This window comes from Leptopilina boulardi, unplaced genomic scaffold (genome assembly GCF_019393585.1).
Source record: "Leptopilina boulardi isolate dan_hultmark-lab unplaced genomic scaffold, ZJU_Lbou_2.1 LbouV2_69, whole genome shotgun sequence".
Lineage (NCBI taxonomy): Eukaryota > Metazoa > Arthropoda > Insecta > Hymenoptera > Figitidae > Leptopilina > Leptopilina boulardi.
Genome location: NW_026138015.1, coordinates 498579 through 515140, shown reverse-complemented (window position 1 = coordinate 515140; position 16562 = coordinate 498579). Strand labels below are relative to the sequence as shown.

The 16562-nt window shown below is 26.2% G+C and overlaps 1 protein-coding gene across 2 annotated transcripts in view; it reads left to right on the top strand.

The window, feature by feature from the left end:
* LOC127290460 (protein GDAP2 homolog) overlaps positions 1–16562 on the top strand; it is a 70406-nt gene that overhangs the window by 35661 nt on the left and 18183 nt on the right. The window contains exon 7 of one of the 2 annotated variants that reach the window (XM_051319030.1): positions 369–531. In XM_051319030.1, the coding sequence (XP_051174987.1) occupies positions 369–531 (163 nt within the window). Of the gene's footprint in view, positions 1–365; positions 532–16562 lie in introns of both variants that reach the window. The other variant, XM_051319029.1, reaches the window with a different exon arrangement.

The following is a 16562-nucleotide window of genomic DNA, read 5'->3' as shown; positions in this document are numbered from 1 at the left end:
GTTTTCACTATCTGAATGTTTTCTTTTAATTTATATAAAAATTAAGGTATTTTCTGACAACTCTTTCAATGCCATTTGAATGTTTTGTTTAAAACGTATTAAAAATGTGCTATTTGTACGATTTTGTCTGAAGCAAAAAAATTGAACATAACCGGCTTCCTAAAAATTTACTTCAGCTAGTTTACTACTATCTAACACTTCTCTAATATGGTTATCTTAATACTTTAAACTAACTTTTTCTTCAGCTTAAGAAAGCGCAAGATTTTCGACTGTGGTACTACTATTAAATTTAGTAATAATTTTGACAATTGATTTTTCAAAATTAAATAATAAAAAATAATTTGTTGTGTTTTCAAAAATTTTAGCAGATGAAGCCGTAGATTTGACCTCACAATTGGAAACATCAATTAGCCTTGGTGATCATGCATTTACACAAATGCAAGGTGATTTAGACCGACAAAGACTGTTAGGAGAGAGACCTCTCACGGATCCTCTAGCTGATTTGCTCAAGCAGATGCAACACAAAGAACGGTAAATTATTTCCTATTGTATATATCAAAAAATTTTAATTACTCATTATTTTAAATCTGCGCTACAAGACGTTGGGGAAAATTTTTTTTTTTTTTTTCTTAACAAATGAATTCATCAATCTCAATTTCTATAGGGTAACAACACTTTGCTGATTGCGTTGTAATATTTTTTCGTACTACATCAATCAACCTAAAAAATTGTCGAAAATATCTGTTATCTAAAATGGAGACGTATTAAAATTTCCGAAAGTTCGCATGGCAGTAATTTTATTCTACAAAAAATTTATGTAACAGAAATTTCATTTGACAAAACAATTGAGCAAAAATTTTAGGTGCCAGACTTTCTGTTGGATACAACTTTGAACAGAATTTATATCCAACTGAAATAGTAACAAAAATACAAGAAACAAAATTCCCATCTGACAGGATTTTCATTTAACAGAATATAAGTATAGCAGAACTTTCATTGGATAAAAAATCAGTTTGGCAGAAGTTTCAAATATCAGACTTGGACTGAATTGATTTGGAAAATATCAAAAAGCTTCTGAAACATTCTTTAATATTGATTATTTAAATAGATGGATGCAAGTTGCACAAAGAATTTGGATCTACTACCCCAAATATCGTACCGTGGTTTGTCTGAATTTTTAAAGAAGTTGAATGAGCTAAAAATTTTGAACGTTCAAATGAACAAAATATGTTTTTCAATCTATAAATTATTAAAAATTATAGGGTCAGTCGGGGTAAATCCGAACGCTAATTATTTCAGCTTAATTAAAATTTTAAAAAATAAGTTAGACATGAGAATTTTTACCTCAGATCCTCTTCAAGAGATTCTAAGTATTATCCCATTTTTCGTTTGTTAATTAGCAACAGCATAAACAAAGATAACGAGTATTGCAAAAAAGATTGAAAATCAAAGATGACACTCTTTCAGTATTTTGTCTCGTATTTGAAGAAAAAGAAGCTAAAAATTCATTTTATTATTTATAATTGTTTGTTGTGAATACTACAACAGAAACTATTTTTCATTTTTGCCTTCTGTAAAATTTTATTAATAATATCAGACCGTTCGTATTTACCCAGGAAAATTGGAAAACCGGGGTAAATCCGAACGGTATTTTCAATAATTTTTTCTTATATCAAAAATTGTTTTTATTTGATTACACTATTATTTTAACATTATAAAAGTACATAGAAAAAAGGTTTTTTTTTCTATACGTATCCTCGTTAGTAATTAATAAGCAGAAACTTAATCTCTGTTCTCTCGAAGGAGTGTTTCAATTTTTTTGCCAAATGGTTTGTTGAAAAAAGTTTTTCAGGATCTTAATAAAATTTGGTATTCTAGGGTTTTTGGGGTCACTGATTACCAATTTGAAGTCAGTTTTTCAAAATTCAAAATGGCGGACAAGAATTAAAAAATTCATTGGATTCGCTCGAAAATTGTTACTCGGGGGGTTTCAGGGTCACTGATTACGAATTTGGAGTTAGCAAATTTGACCATTTTTAAAAATAAGTTTTAGGAAAGTCCGCCATATTGAATTTAAAAAATTTGACTTTTATTTTTGTATTTACATTCAATCACTCCAAAATACTTTCTGTACCAAGTTTTACAAAAATCTGTTATGATTTGATAAAGTTATTGAAGGTTTTAATTGTGTAATGCATTTTAATTTTTAACCTGTTTGATTTTTGTATTTATATATGATGCATTATTACATAATAGGTTTATTAACGAATTTTTTTTGAGTTTTTATATAAGTTTAACAATTGCAATACTTTAAATTTATTTTCCCTAAGATTTTTCTGAAATACAGTGGTGTTCGTATTTACCCCGGTATTTTACGAAAGTTGCAAAGTATCGAGGTAAATACAAACGCTAAGTTTCCTGCGTTTGTAATTTATCAAAAAAATTTTGCTACCCCATAAAATTGTTCTATGGAAGTAAAGTAACAACTTCATGCACCAGAATACCGAAAGTATTGTCTTTTAAAAGAAAAAATTTATGTTATTGTTGAAACTTACTAAAAAGCGTTCGGATTTACCCCGGCTGACCCTAATGTCAATGTAAAATAAAACAGTAAATTAAACTAATATTAAATTAATAACTTCTTTTAAGATATTTAAAATAATATTTTGTAATAAAATTTGTATATTTAAAGAAGTTAGGAAAAGAATTTTGTTCATTTAAACGTTCAAAACTTTTGGCTCATGAAGTTGATGCTACCAATTTGGAAATTTTTCATTGACAATGTCAGGAAACCTTTGTCAAGACAAAAAACACGAAATTTGTAAAATAAATTTGCAATCAATTTGTCAAAGTTTCTTTGGAATCCTTTGGAATATTCACTAAAGAATTTGAAGAAGATTAATACAATACAGAATCATTTTAGTTGATTTTAGAATTACTCTTTTAATTCTAAAATTCTATAGAATTTTTCTGACTGGGAATACGGTGGAAAAATAGTTTTTGTTAAACCTTCTTTAGACACCACAAGGATGTGTTACTAAATCACTATATTATCAAACGACAAAAATTGTTTTAAAATTTTTCAGAATTTTTCCTAAATATTGATGGTAAAGTTTTCCATGGTTTTATTTGTCTCATGATTCATTGTCAAATTTTCTGCAAAAGCAGAAATTTTTCTGCTTTCACCAAACTTTCCTTGGAATTAAATTTTTCCAAGTTTGCTGCACTAACTTCTGTAAAAATTTAGACAAGACTCTGTACTGTTTAGGTATTGATTAATTTCTTCTGTAAAAGTTCAGACAAAACACTCTCCTGTTTATAGATATGGATTAATTTCTACTCTAATTTTATAGAAACCGTTTAAAAATAAAACAATGAAGGCTTTTTAATCATAATTCAAGTAAATTTAATTAAAATTGCGACTGATGTTCTTCATTGTTATTGTTCGCTTAACAGCATCCGAATATTCAAAATCTACAGATGTTCTCAGGATATCATTTGGTCCAGGTAAATTAGAATATCTCTATAGGATCTCCCTTAGATTTTCCAGGGATGTCTTAATTTACCCGGAAAAAATGATATTCCATCAAATTGTTCTCCACTTTTGGACAGGCACAAAAGTTGAAAAATCTTCCATTAACTTTTTTTCTAAGATTCCACAAACTTTTGCTAATCTCTTAATGACGTTTAATGTACTACACGCATGAACAAAAGTTTGTGGAATCTTAGAAAAAGTTAATAAAAGATTTTCCAACTTTGTGCCTATCCAAAAGTGGAGAACAAAGTTAAAAAAAATGTTATTGTACTTATATTCTTTCCGTGTACTAAAGGAATAGCAAAAACCAAAGTTTGTGGAATGTTAGAAAAAGTTAATGAAAAATTTTCGAACTTTGTGCGCCAATACAAAAGCTAAGAGCCTAAGATTCTAAAGAATTGAGACAAGAAATTTGGATTATTACTTTTATTTAGCATCTGTATTTTGTATCATCAAATACGAGCATCATTATTGCAACGTGTGATGAATAAAAAACTATAATGCAGTCGCGTGTTTTAGATAATTCATGCTACCTCCTCGTGACATACCTCAGTACAAGTCATTAGCCTATTTAAAAATCAATTTCTCATCTATATCCACATATGTATAGGCAATATTGAATGGCATAGTTTTAATTACTCTGAAAATAAAGTACCAAGCTTTCGATTGCTAGAAAGATTAAAACTATATATGCATGATTCGACAATGAAAAAATAGTATTCCAGATATTTATAGCTTTTGCAGCTGTACATTAATTTTAGGAAAATCCAATGTTTATACTCGTTGAGATGAAATAAATTTCTCTCTAATTTTCTCCGAAAGGAATAATAACAATTCCTAATAATCATGAGGTTGATATTAATAGAACAAACACTTAGCGAGAATAAGAAGCATTTTTAGATATCAGAAATTAAACAGCTACAATAATAATTTCTAATAAGAATTTTGAATGAATCATGAATTTTTTCAAAAGAATTAGGTAGGAGAAAAATTACTTCGTCATTATTAACTTTATGGATTAATATACGAAAATCAAATTTTGCGAATATAACTAAAAAAAAGAAAATTCCTAAAGTAAAAAGTAACGATCATATATATATGTCTATAAACACCTTAAGCTAACTGCGAATAATTCTTATCAATTGTGCCATAAATATATCACCAACAAATTTTAACTGCATATTGCCAGATACTTTCATTTTCTTATCTAATAACCTTTTTCATTTTCATTGAAATTGGAGCATGACCTTTGATTTCAAGTTTAATGGTCTTTCAATTTTCTATTATATAAAATGGGATCGATGTACGAAAATAGAAACTTTTTCTTTTTCACCTTCGTAAGTTCAAGTAAAGATTACATTTATTTGACGTCAACCATATGTATTTAAGAAACACACACACACACTTACGTCAAAAAAGCCAACTTGATTTGAGTCAATGACAAAAAGTTTTATGAATGTCAGTATAAAAATAACTCCACCATGAGCTTTAAATAAACTAAATGTATATTAATAATACTACCCCCCCTCTCTCTCTCTCTCTCATTTTTTTTCCTCCCTTTTCCTCTTTCTAAGAATATAGTGCTTTTCATATGACCTCAAAACCTTCTTCAACCCTTTATTGTAAATAATAGAACATTAAATCGAGATAATATTAATCGGGCAGAAATATTTTAAATATTATATTATGGAGATCTAAATAGAGGATATGTGACATATATATATACACTTTTTGACGTCATCTTTCGTAATTATCAAATATATAGGAAATTTTAAAAAATAAGAAAGACGTCGATGAAACGTTGTTTTTATCGGAAAAAAGATAAATTTAAGTTTATTTATCATTAATTTATTTATTTATAATTTTTTCTGTGATATTGCTTTCTATGAGTCATTTCATATATATATATATATATATATATATATATATATATATATATATATATATATATATATATATATATAGACAGTAAGAAATTTTTTCTAATTTTTGTAAGGAAATTTTCATAAAATATATTGGATAATATTATTATTAATAATAACAATATAATAATAATAATAATAATAATTTAACCCCTTCGCAGTCTAGTTTGTGGGCCCAAAACGGTCAAAAAAAAAGTTTCCAAAAATATATCGTATCATCATATTAAAAGTTTTTGGGGTCGCTGAATCCAAATTTAAGGTCAGATTTAAAAAATTCAAAGTGGCGGACCCAATATGGCGAAAAAAATTTAAAATTAATTCGATTCGTTCAAAATTCGGTACTTGGGGTTTATTGGGTAGCTGAATTCAAATCGGACCTCAAATTTGGATTCATTGACCCCAAAAACCCCCGAGTACCGAATTTTGAACGAATCGAATTAATTTTAAATTTTTCCACCATATTGGGTTCGCCATTTTGAATTTTTAAATCTAACCTTAAATTTGGATTTAGCGAACCCAAAAACCCTAAAGGAATCATTTTTATGAAAATCTAGTCAATTTAGAAATTTTTTTTGAACGCCATATTAGGTCCGCTATTTTGAAATGTTTAAATCTGACCTCAAATTCGGATTCAGCGACCCCAAAAACTTTAGTATATCCATTGACAATCAAATCGAATTATGTTTAGTATTTTTTTTTCTAATGTGGACATATATGTCCAAAATCACAAAGGTAGACATATATGAGCCATCTACTGTCTAGGGGTTAAGTTAGATTTAAAAAATATAAAATGTCGGATCCAATATAGCGGATATTTTTATTCCTAAATAATCAAATATGCTTCAAACTCGTTCCCTAAAGGTTTTTGTGGTCACTGATTACGAATTTCATGTCAGTTTTTAAAAATCCAAAATGGCGAATCCAATATGTAGGACAAATTTTTTAAAAATCATCGGATTTACTTGAAACACGTTACTCGGGGGTTTTTCCGGTCGCTGATTACGAATCTGGAGTCAGTTTTTAAAAATCCCAAATGGCGGACGAATTTTTGAAAAAATTAATCAAATTCGTTTAAAACTTGTTACTGGTTTTTGATGCGTTAATTACGAATTTAATATCAGATTTCAAAAATAAAAAATATTATTATTTATTTTATATAAAAATATATAAATTTTTTTAAGTTTTTTTTCACCTTATATTAAATCCGATACTCAAGATTGTAGAAATCTGACTCCAGATTCGTAATTAACAAATTCTTATAAAGAAATGAAAGAAAATTGATGAATTTTTAAAATCTAATAACGCCATTCGATTCTATGGAAAAAATTACTAAAGGAACAAGTATAAATTTTCAAAATTTTCACTCTATTTGTTATAAATAATTTCTAAACAAAAAATACAATGTGGTGACGCCATCAGAGCCCATGCTTACACACACGGAAATAATTGAAGTATCAAAATTTAGCAACAGTAATGTGGTCCAAACAATGACTTTAAAGTTAAAAATTATTTTAAAAAATAATTTGTTTAAAAAAATTATTATAAACAAATGAAAAAAATTAATGAATTTTTGAAAAAATTTAATTTGTTTAAAGAAATTATTTTTTAAACAATTGTTACCGTCAAATGTCATTGTTTGGATCGCAGTCCTTTTTACAATTTTAAGATTGCAAATATTTCCATGCGTCTAATGGGTTAATACAAAATAAATGAACTTTTCAATTTAAATTTGTAAAATAAATTCTTTTATATCATTATTCACACACTACAGATATCAATGATATTTGGTTAATTAATACTTAAATAATTATTTATTATTTTTAACTAATAAACAATTGAAAAACCAGTAAAAATTACAAAATTTTTTTTTTTTTTAATTCAGAGGCACTAAAACCATCAATATGTTAAGATTCATAAAAATCTGGCGATAAGAATTTGTTGGACATTTTGGGACCACAGTATCAATTTTTTCTCTAACAGTGAAGGGGTTAATCGAATTTTTAATTTGTTCAGAATTTAATTCTGAGTTAGAAGAATCAATAATTTTCTTTGGTTTATAATAGTGGTCTAAAAGTTAATTTGTATTAAAATATTAAATTAAAATATTAAATATTCGTATAGAAAAATGAAGAGAGAAAGGGACATAACAACAATAGAGTTGCCTGAAAGTCTAGTCATAATAAACCATTTATGACACCCTATTGTATTAGTTTTCCTTCTATACCTGAATATTGAAATTATAAAATAATATTACTCACAGTATTTTTTTGTTTCGTTACGTCCTGTCGCCGTAAGATGGCAGAAGTATACAGGGAGCACAATTTGTGTTGAAATATGAAATTAAAATATATTAAATTTTCGACCTTAAATAAGAATGAATTTTGGAATTTCATAATTGTGATCTAAAAGTTAATTTATTTTAAAATATTATATTAAAATATTGTAAAAAAAAAATAAGGAGAGTCGAATGAAAGCCTAGTCATAATAAACCATTTATTACACCCTATTGTATTAGTTGTCCTTCTATACCTGAATATTGAAATTATATAGAAATATTACTTTAATTATTTGTTTATGTTTTGTTATGTCTTGTCGCCGTCAGATGGCAGAAGTATGCAGGGAGCATAATTTGTGTCGAAATATGAAATTAAAATATTAAATTTTCTACCTTAAATAAATAATAATAAAAAAAAATTTTGGAATTTCATAATTGTGATCTAAAAGTTAATTTATTTTAAAATATTATATTAAATTTTGTTAAAAGAAAAATAAGGAGAGTCGACTGGAAGTCTAGTCATAATAAACCATTTATGACACCCTATTGTATTAGTTGTCCTTCTATACCTGAATATTAAAATTATATATTACTATAACTAACAGTATTTGTTTATGTTTCGTTATCTCTTGTCGCCGTCAGATGGCAGAAGCATGCAGGGAACACAATTTGTGTTGAAATATGAAATCAGAATATTAAATTTTCGATCTTAAATAAAAAGAAAGTTTTTTTTGAATTTCATAATAATTGTGGTCTAAAATTGAATTTTTGTTAAAATATTATATTAAAATATTAAATATTTACAAGAAAAATGAGGAGAGAAGGGAACATAACAACAATAGAGTCGACTGGAAGTCTAGTCATAATAAACCATTTATGACACCCTATTGTATTAGTTGTCCTTCTATACCTGAATATTGAAATTATATAGTAATAAAAATTATTATTTATTAATATTTATTATTTTTATATTTACTATATAAATTTTGCTATGTAAATTTTTCACACCTTTTTCAATTTGGCAAGTCTGACGCCATCTATTAGAAATTTCAGGTACTGACTACACGTTCCGATACATACCAACTACATTGCACTAGTCTTTTGGCTTGTAATGGCGCACTCACACCTTTTTTGGCTGCCTGCCTGCCTGCAGGTTACCATGGCAACGCACGAGTGTGAGTGAGACAGAAAATTTGAATATTCAAATTTTTAAATTTTCTGTTGCACTCACTCTCATGCGTTGTCATGGTAACCTGCAGGCAGCCAAAAAGGTGTGAGAGCGCCTTAAATAGATTTGGGGTCACAGAGACCCCACGGTGTGTTTCACCTTGTTTTAGACAATTTTACTTTTAATCAAAAAATAATTAAAAATTTGTTTGATGAAAGTTAAGTTAATTGTTTCCCCTGGCAAAAAATTGTACACAGAACCGACGTTTTTATTTATTTTTTTATTGTTTTCTAATAAAAAAATTCAATGAAAATAAGTAATTAACAACTCCAAAAAGCTGCGTGAAATTAGTTTTAAGATGACTTCGACAGTAAAAACAAGATGTAAATTCAAATATTCATAACATGAACATTTTGCTTCCTCTTTACGATCAGCAAAAAAAATTTGCTTCCTCGTGGAGAAAGCATTAACATTGAAATAAACATATAAAAATAATATAATAATAATATAAACATTTGAGTACCTATACATTTGAGTTAAATTTGAAGAATTAATGGAAGTTAAAAAATCAAAAATTTACATTTTAGCCGAAATTTCTAAATATTAATGAAAAATAATATATTATTTATAATTATTTACAATTATATCGATTTTGTTTTTAATGCAAGGAACACAATTATTTTATATTTAAACTTTAATTTAAATAAATACAAAATTTTTCAAATAAAATGTGAATTTTCTATTTTTTAACTTTTATTAATTTATTAAATGTACCTCAAATGTATACTTTATAATATACCAATCGATTCGTTTTCATGCAAGGAATACAACTATTTCATCTATAAACTTAAATTTAAATAATCACAAAATTTTATAGTCAAAATGTGAATTTTTTAACATTCATTAATTCTTTAAATTTAAATTAAAACTATACTTTATATATACCTATCGATTTGTCTTGACGTAAGGAATACGATTTTATTATATTTAAATTATTTTATTATATATAACCTTAAATTTTTTTATTTAAAAATTTTTTCGATTAAAAAAATTTTTTTGAAAAAAAGACGATAACATTTTTTTTTTGGGGTATTTTTTAAAATCCTTTGGTCAATTTTCAGATATTAATATGATAAATAAGCCTACCAAATGTTATCTAAATCCATTAAAACCTGTTAAAGTTATCTTCTAAACAAAAAAGGGATCCACATACACATACATACATCCGGACAATTGATCAGGATCTCATATAACATGTTTCTGTATAGAGAAAAATTTGTTTCCGCCACTTTGAAAATTTTTATAAACGAATGGACTACAAAGCTTCCTCCACGAGGAAGCAAAAAACAATAATAATAATCCGCCATACTGTATCCATAGGAAATTGACGTTGACTATTATAATTATTGTCTTTAAAATTAAAAAAATTATTTCTTCAGTTTTTATTTAATGAAAAAATTGACATTTGGCTATAATTAATATCCAATATATTATATGTTTTTATCATATATAGAATTTTTGATGAAAATCAGAAATAATAATCATATTTTTAGTAACAACAGTGAAGATAACATCAAAAAGTATTTTTAAATTGTGTATTCAAGGACTGATTTGTTTATTCATATAAAAAATTCATTCTTTGTTACAATACTCGTGACAATGATTAAAAAATGAATATACTCTTGGCAAATAGAAAATCTTACTTATAATCCCTTTAAAGACTCAATTTGCGTCATTAGAATAATTTAATCACGCATATTTGTTAGTTAAGAAAAACTTTTCAATTATTGCGTTCTAACTCAATATATGTATTAAAATTGACGTCTTACTTATAATTACAATTTCAAAAATGTATAAGTTATTATTATTATTATTATTATTATTATTAATTATTACTATTATTCTCATATGATTGACATCATATTTTGAAAAAAAAAAACAATAACGACTTTAAAAGTTTATATAATTTTTTTTTCTCACAATCTTTATAATTATTTTTGTCATTAATTTTTCATATATTTTTAATTACTGTGTAGATTCAATTTCCGCTAAATTATTTTCAAATTGAACAATTTGCCTACAAGAAGTTTTGTGAAAAGAAAAAGATCGTGACTTATCTTTAGTTTTGATGTAAACGAAAATTAGTTTAAGCAATTTTTCTCGACTATAGTCGATTTATTTTTAATTGAATAATAAAATTGTTTGGTATTCGAAATTGAAATTTTTCAGTAATTTAATATTATAGATGTTGTATTTTAATGGTTTTTATAAATTAAAAATATAAATATATAGATTTTACAACTCTATTTATAAATAAATAGTTAAATATAAATTTATTTTAAATTATAAAAAAATCTTTTATAAACATTTGTTTTAGAACACATGCAAGCAACAAATTGAAAATAGAATTCTATTGTGCATATATTGTATATTTAAAATATTTGATGTATATAAATTATGTCGCTTTAATATCAACACTTTTGAAACAAGTAGCACGTAGACAAATTGACTTTTAGTCTTTTTAGTAAACATTTCTTGCGTCAATGAGATAAATTCTGATATGAAAAGGTATCCATTGTAATTACGTTTTTTTTTCTTATATTTTCATTTACAAAAATTCCATTGTTTTCTTTTTGTTTAATTAATTTTTTTTCTATAATTATTAAAATATTTTCCTTGTTTATATATTGTAGTAATTTATTTTTGACGGAGTTGTTAAAAAATATTGACAGTTGATGATAGATATCTTTAGATATATATGTATCGAGATATTGATCACGTTTTTATTATAAGTACACTCAGAATCATATAGGTACCTAAACAGATACTACTTTTTAAACTTTTAAAAAATTATCGCGTGCTTTCAAAATTTTGTGTAATATAATCCATTATTAAATTTTTTAAATATTATTATTATTTTATTAGATTGCTTTAATTTAAACTTTGGCAAATTGTTGTTCTATATAAGGGTAACAAATACCTTAAATTTTAAATTAATTTAAAAAAAAATTGTAAAAAGTAAAGGTTGTTGAATTTTTTACATTTCAAATGAAATTGTTATTTTTAATTATTTTGAAAAAAATATTTTTTTTTTGTAAAAAAATAAATTTGACATTGAAAAGTATATGAAAAATGCTTTAAAATGTATAATATAGAAATTAAAATTTCTCGTAACAATTTGTTATTATTGTTTGCATTTTGAAAACGAGTGTCATTTAAAATGCGTCAAAAACTTCAAACACCACTTTTTTCTTACAAATTTTTTTTTTCAAATGAGTTAAAATTTTAGAAATTTGTTAACCACATATAGAATAACAACTTACCAAAGTTTCAAATTAATTGAATAAATTTTGAAATTTTTTGACGAATTTAAAAATTACAGTGTTGTTTAAAATGTCCAAATTTCAAGGACCATTTTTTTTTACAAATTTTTTTTTTTTTTTGAGAGAAGTTAAAATTTCAGGGATTTGTTACTCTCATATAGGACAACAATTTCACAAAATTTCAAGCTAATTAAATGATTTTCAATTTTTAACTTCTATTTTAATATGTTTGAAAAAGAAGGCCCTATATATAAAGACAAGGAAAAATGCATTATTAAAGTCATAATGCTTAATCGTTAATTGCATTTGAAAATGAATAGTAGCGTATTGCGTGCTTGCAAAATTTTATGAAATAGAATCTATTTTTATATTTTGTTATATATACATATACAAAGACAAGGGAAAATTCAGTATTAAAGCAATGCTTAATCTTAAATTGCATTTGAAGATGAATCATCACCTATCGTGCCTACCTCACACTTTCTTTATTTTACTAATGACTTGCATGTTCAGTAGCAATAAAATTTAGTATAATTAGTGAATCATATATATATATATATTTTGATATGTTCGACAAAGTTATTTAATTAATTTATTTTTTATTTAAAATAACAATTTAAAATAATTAATTTAATTTTTGGATAAATTTCTTTTTTATCAATTCTTGTTTAGTAGCATCAAATATATACTCTGTCCATCGAGAGTTTGCCTTCGGAAAACGACGAGTTTTAGTCATTTTCGCGCAGAACATCATAAAAATGAAAGAGTTGGCGGAGTTTTGAATTATTTTAAAGGCAGAAGACTTTTACTATGATAAACTACTTTCAGCCTTTTTAGTCTGTCAAAATAAAACGGAAAACTAACCTCAATTAGTGATCCAAACACTTGTTACTCGAGGGTTTTTAAAGTCGTTAATTACAAAAAAGTCAGTTTTTTAAAATTCAAAATGGCGGATACAACACGGCGGACGAAAAAAAATTAAAAATTAAACAGATTCACTTAAAACACGTCACTCGGGGGTTTTTCGGGTCGCTAATTACGAATCTGGAGTCAGTTTTTTGAAATTCAAAATGGCGGATCCAATATGGCGGACAAAAATTAAATAATCGTTCAGATTCGCCTGAAACTTGTTACTTGGGGATTTTAGGGGTCGCTAATTACGATTCCGGCGTTAGATTTCAAAAATTCAAAATGGCGGATCCAATATGGCGGAAGAAAAAATTAAAAATTAATCAGATTTACTTTAAACACATTACTCGGGGGTTTTTGGGGTCGCTGATTACGAATCCGGTCTTTGTTTTCAATAATTCAAAATGGCGGATCCAATATGGCGGACAAAAATTAAAAAATCGTTCAGATTCCCCTGAAACTTGTTACTTGGGTTGTTTTAGGGGTCGCTAATTACGATTCCGGCGTTAAATTTCAAAAATTCAAAATGGCGGATCCAATATGGCGGAAGAAAATTGAAAAAATTGTTTAAATTCACCTGAAACTTGATACTCGAGGTTTTTTGAGCTCGCTGATTACGAATTTAATGTCAGTTTTTTTAAATTCAAAATAGATGATCCAATATGGCGGATATTTTTTTTTCAAATTTCCCGCATTTGTTTGAAACTTGTTACCTACAAATTTTTGAGGTCGCTAATTACGTATCGGAAGTCGTGTATTGTATTTGTTATTTAATCTGACTCCAAAAAAAACTGAGTAACGGGTTTGAAGTGAAGCCAATGTTCCTTGTTTAGGAACAGTGTTTTTTTTTTTTTTTTTTTTAATATCGACCAATAAAAATTGTAAATTGGCGTTTATTCTGAAAATTTGAACCAACTTTGAAAAACGGCCAATGCCATTGATGCCAACGTACTCGAATTAGGTTTATCTGATATGTGCCAAGTTTAGAAAAAAATCCCCATTTGAAAAATCTGAATGAAACATAAAAAAATGCTAATAGAAAATTATAAAAAAAAAGAGAGAGAAATGTAATCACTATTTTGGATAGAGAGGATTTTGGATACATGTAAGATTATAATTTTAATTTAATGAAAAGATTAATTAACAAATCTTTAGAAGAAAAAAAATATATATTTCTGGCACTTTTTATCCGAATGTAAAATAAAGGTAGGGCAGGTTTTCTTCTTCTTCTTTTGTTTTTATTGCTCGTTGTAGAATTAAAGGTACAATGATTATATATGAGGTCTCTTTCTATATCTATCTCTCTCTCGCATCGAGCATCTGGAGCAGGCGCGTTATTCATTGTATTGACGAAGCAAGCGCGAACTATAATGCAAGGAAGCGGCTCCGAGGCCGGCAAAGTGGTTTTCGCAGCGTAGGCGATAAACATAACTAACAAAAATCAAAGTCATATAGTCAACGAACAGACGTCAGGATAGACTGCTTCTTCAAACAACTTGACTTGTCTTATATTCTGACACTCCTTTCAGTTTAACGCGAACCAACCCAAGTGAAAGAGCGCGTTCTTGCAAAAAAGAAAAAAAAAATTTTTTTGTCAACCGGGACGAAAAACGCCCGTCGTCATCCGCCCGAGATTATTTAAATTTTTTTTTGTCAATAAAAAGCACCTCTTCCTAAAAATTGATAAACGTGTACTTTCTAATAATTTCCATTTTTTTTTCTCTCCATCCCAGTGATAAAAAATAGTGATTACATCTCTCTCTCTCTCTCTCTTGTCATTTTCAAGTGTATACAATTAGCACTATGGTGATGATCCACATGGATGACATTATCGAGGAAGAGAATCGGTGCGTATCACCAGATATTATAACATCAATGAGATGTTTTCATTTGATTTTTAAAATAAGTTTTTGGAAATTTTTTTTTATTTTTTTGTTTTAAATAAACGACGAATAAATTGATAACGCAACCGAAAAAGTGGTTATAAATTCACGATGACATAATTAAACCCTCTGTCACATGGACAAAAAAAGTTTGCTGTGGCAACGAACTATTTGCCATCACATCAAATTACGTTAGCTAATATATAGAGACAGTGAACAAATTTCCTGTGGGGTCGAAAAAAGTTTGCTGTGACAGTAAATTTTTAAAAAAAATTAAAAACTGTCATTGTTTATGACAGCAAACTTTTTCGTTGTCATAGCAAAAAATTTAGCTATGGTTACTAATTTTGATAGATCTGATAGCAAACATTAATTAGCATTTGTAAGCAATTACTTTTTTTCTGTGGAGTTTTTTTTTTCTATTTTGAAAATTGACCAACAAAATATTCTTTATATTTCAATTCAATGTATTTTCGTCTCCAAATTCTGGTTTTTAGATAAAAATTAATTTATTAATTTTTGAGAAAATATGAGTTAAACGTGAAAATTTTTGATTTGACATTTTTCATCATATATAAAAATAAGAATTTATTTTAAGTTTTAGGGTCAAAGAATATTAAAAGAAGTTACTTCTTATTTATATATATTTTATCATTAGGTCAGAAAAAAAACTCTTTTAAATTTTGCATAATTCATGAATTGTAAAATTTTTAATAATAATAATAAAAACATTTCTCTTTTATAAAAATTTATTCCATAAATGATTAATGTAAAAAAAAAAAAATTTAAAAAAATTATATTAATTTAAAATTAATTAGACATGATTCATAAAAATGACAATAATAATAAATGAAAAAAAATCACATTTTTTAATTACAGTTTCCATTCTTTATAATTTTCAAACAGTTTCTAAAGTATGTAATATAAATAAAAAAATATATAAATAATAATAATAATACCTAATTTTATTATTATTCTTATTATTATAAAAATAATTTTTATTATAAAATTATTACCTATAATAATATTTATTATTATTATAATTGAAAAGTAAGAAGCCGAGGTAAATTTAAAGTTATCCAGTTAAGTCCTTAACACGTTTAAAGCAGCTTTGAATACAATGCCAATGTTTGTTTACATAAAACAGAATACTTTTCGATCGTGTGCGCAATTGAACGTGTTTAACGAATACTAATTAATTTAGTACAATCGTTAAAACCTTGAATTTTTCTCCGACAAATTACATAATCATAAATAATAACAGATTATTCGTTTATTCTTATTATTCTTATTATTCTAATGTATGTCAGGTTTGAAAGTTTTTTTTTCTTTCGTTTTTATGTATAAAGCAATTACCTAGTTACATTACTAAAAATCAGGGAAAAAGAACAAAAAAAAAGCAGGCGAAACTTGTTTTTAAGACCAGGTCCAAATGAGGCAGCGCCATCTATATTAAAACTAAAATTTTGGAAAATTACCAACAGCCTCTTCTTGAAAACAAGAAGGTAAAATGCTTTTTTCTTTATAGATAATTGATTATCAGCAAG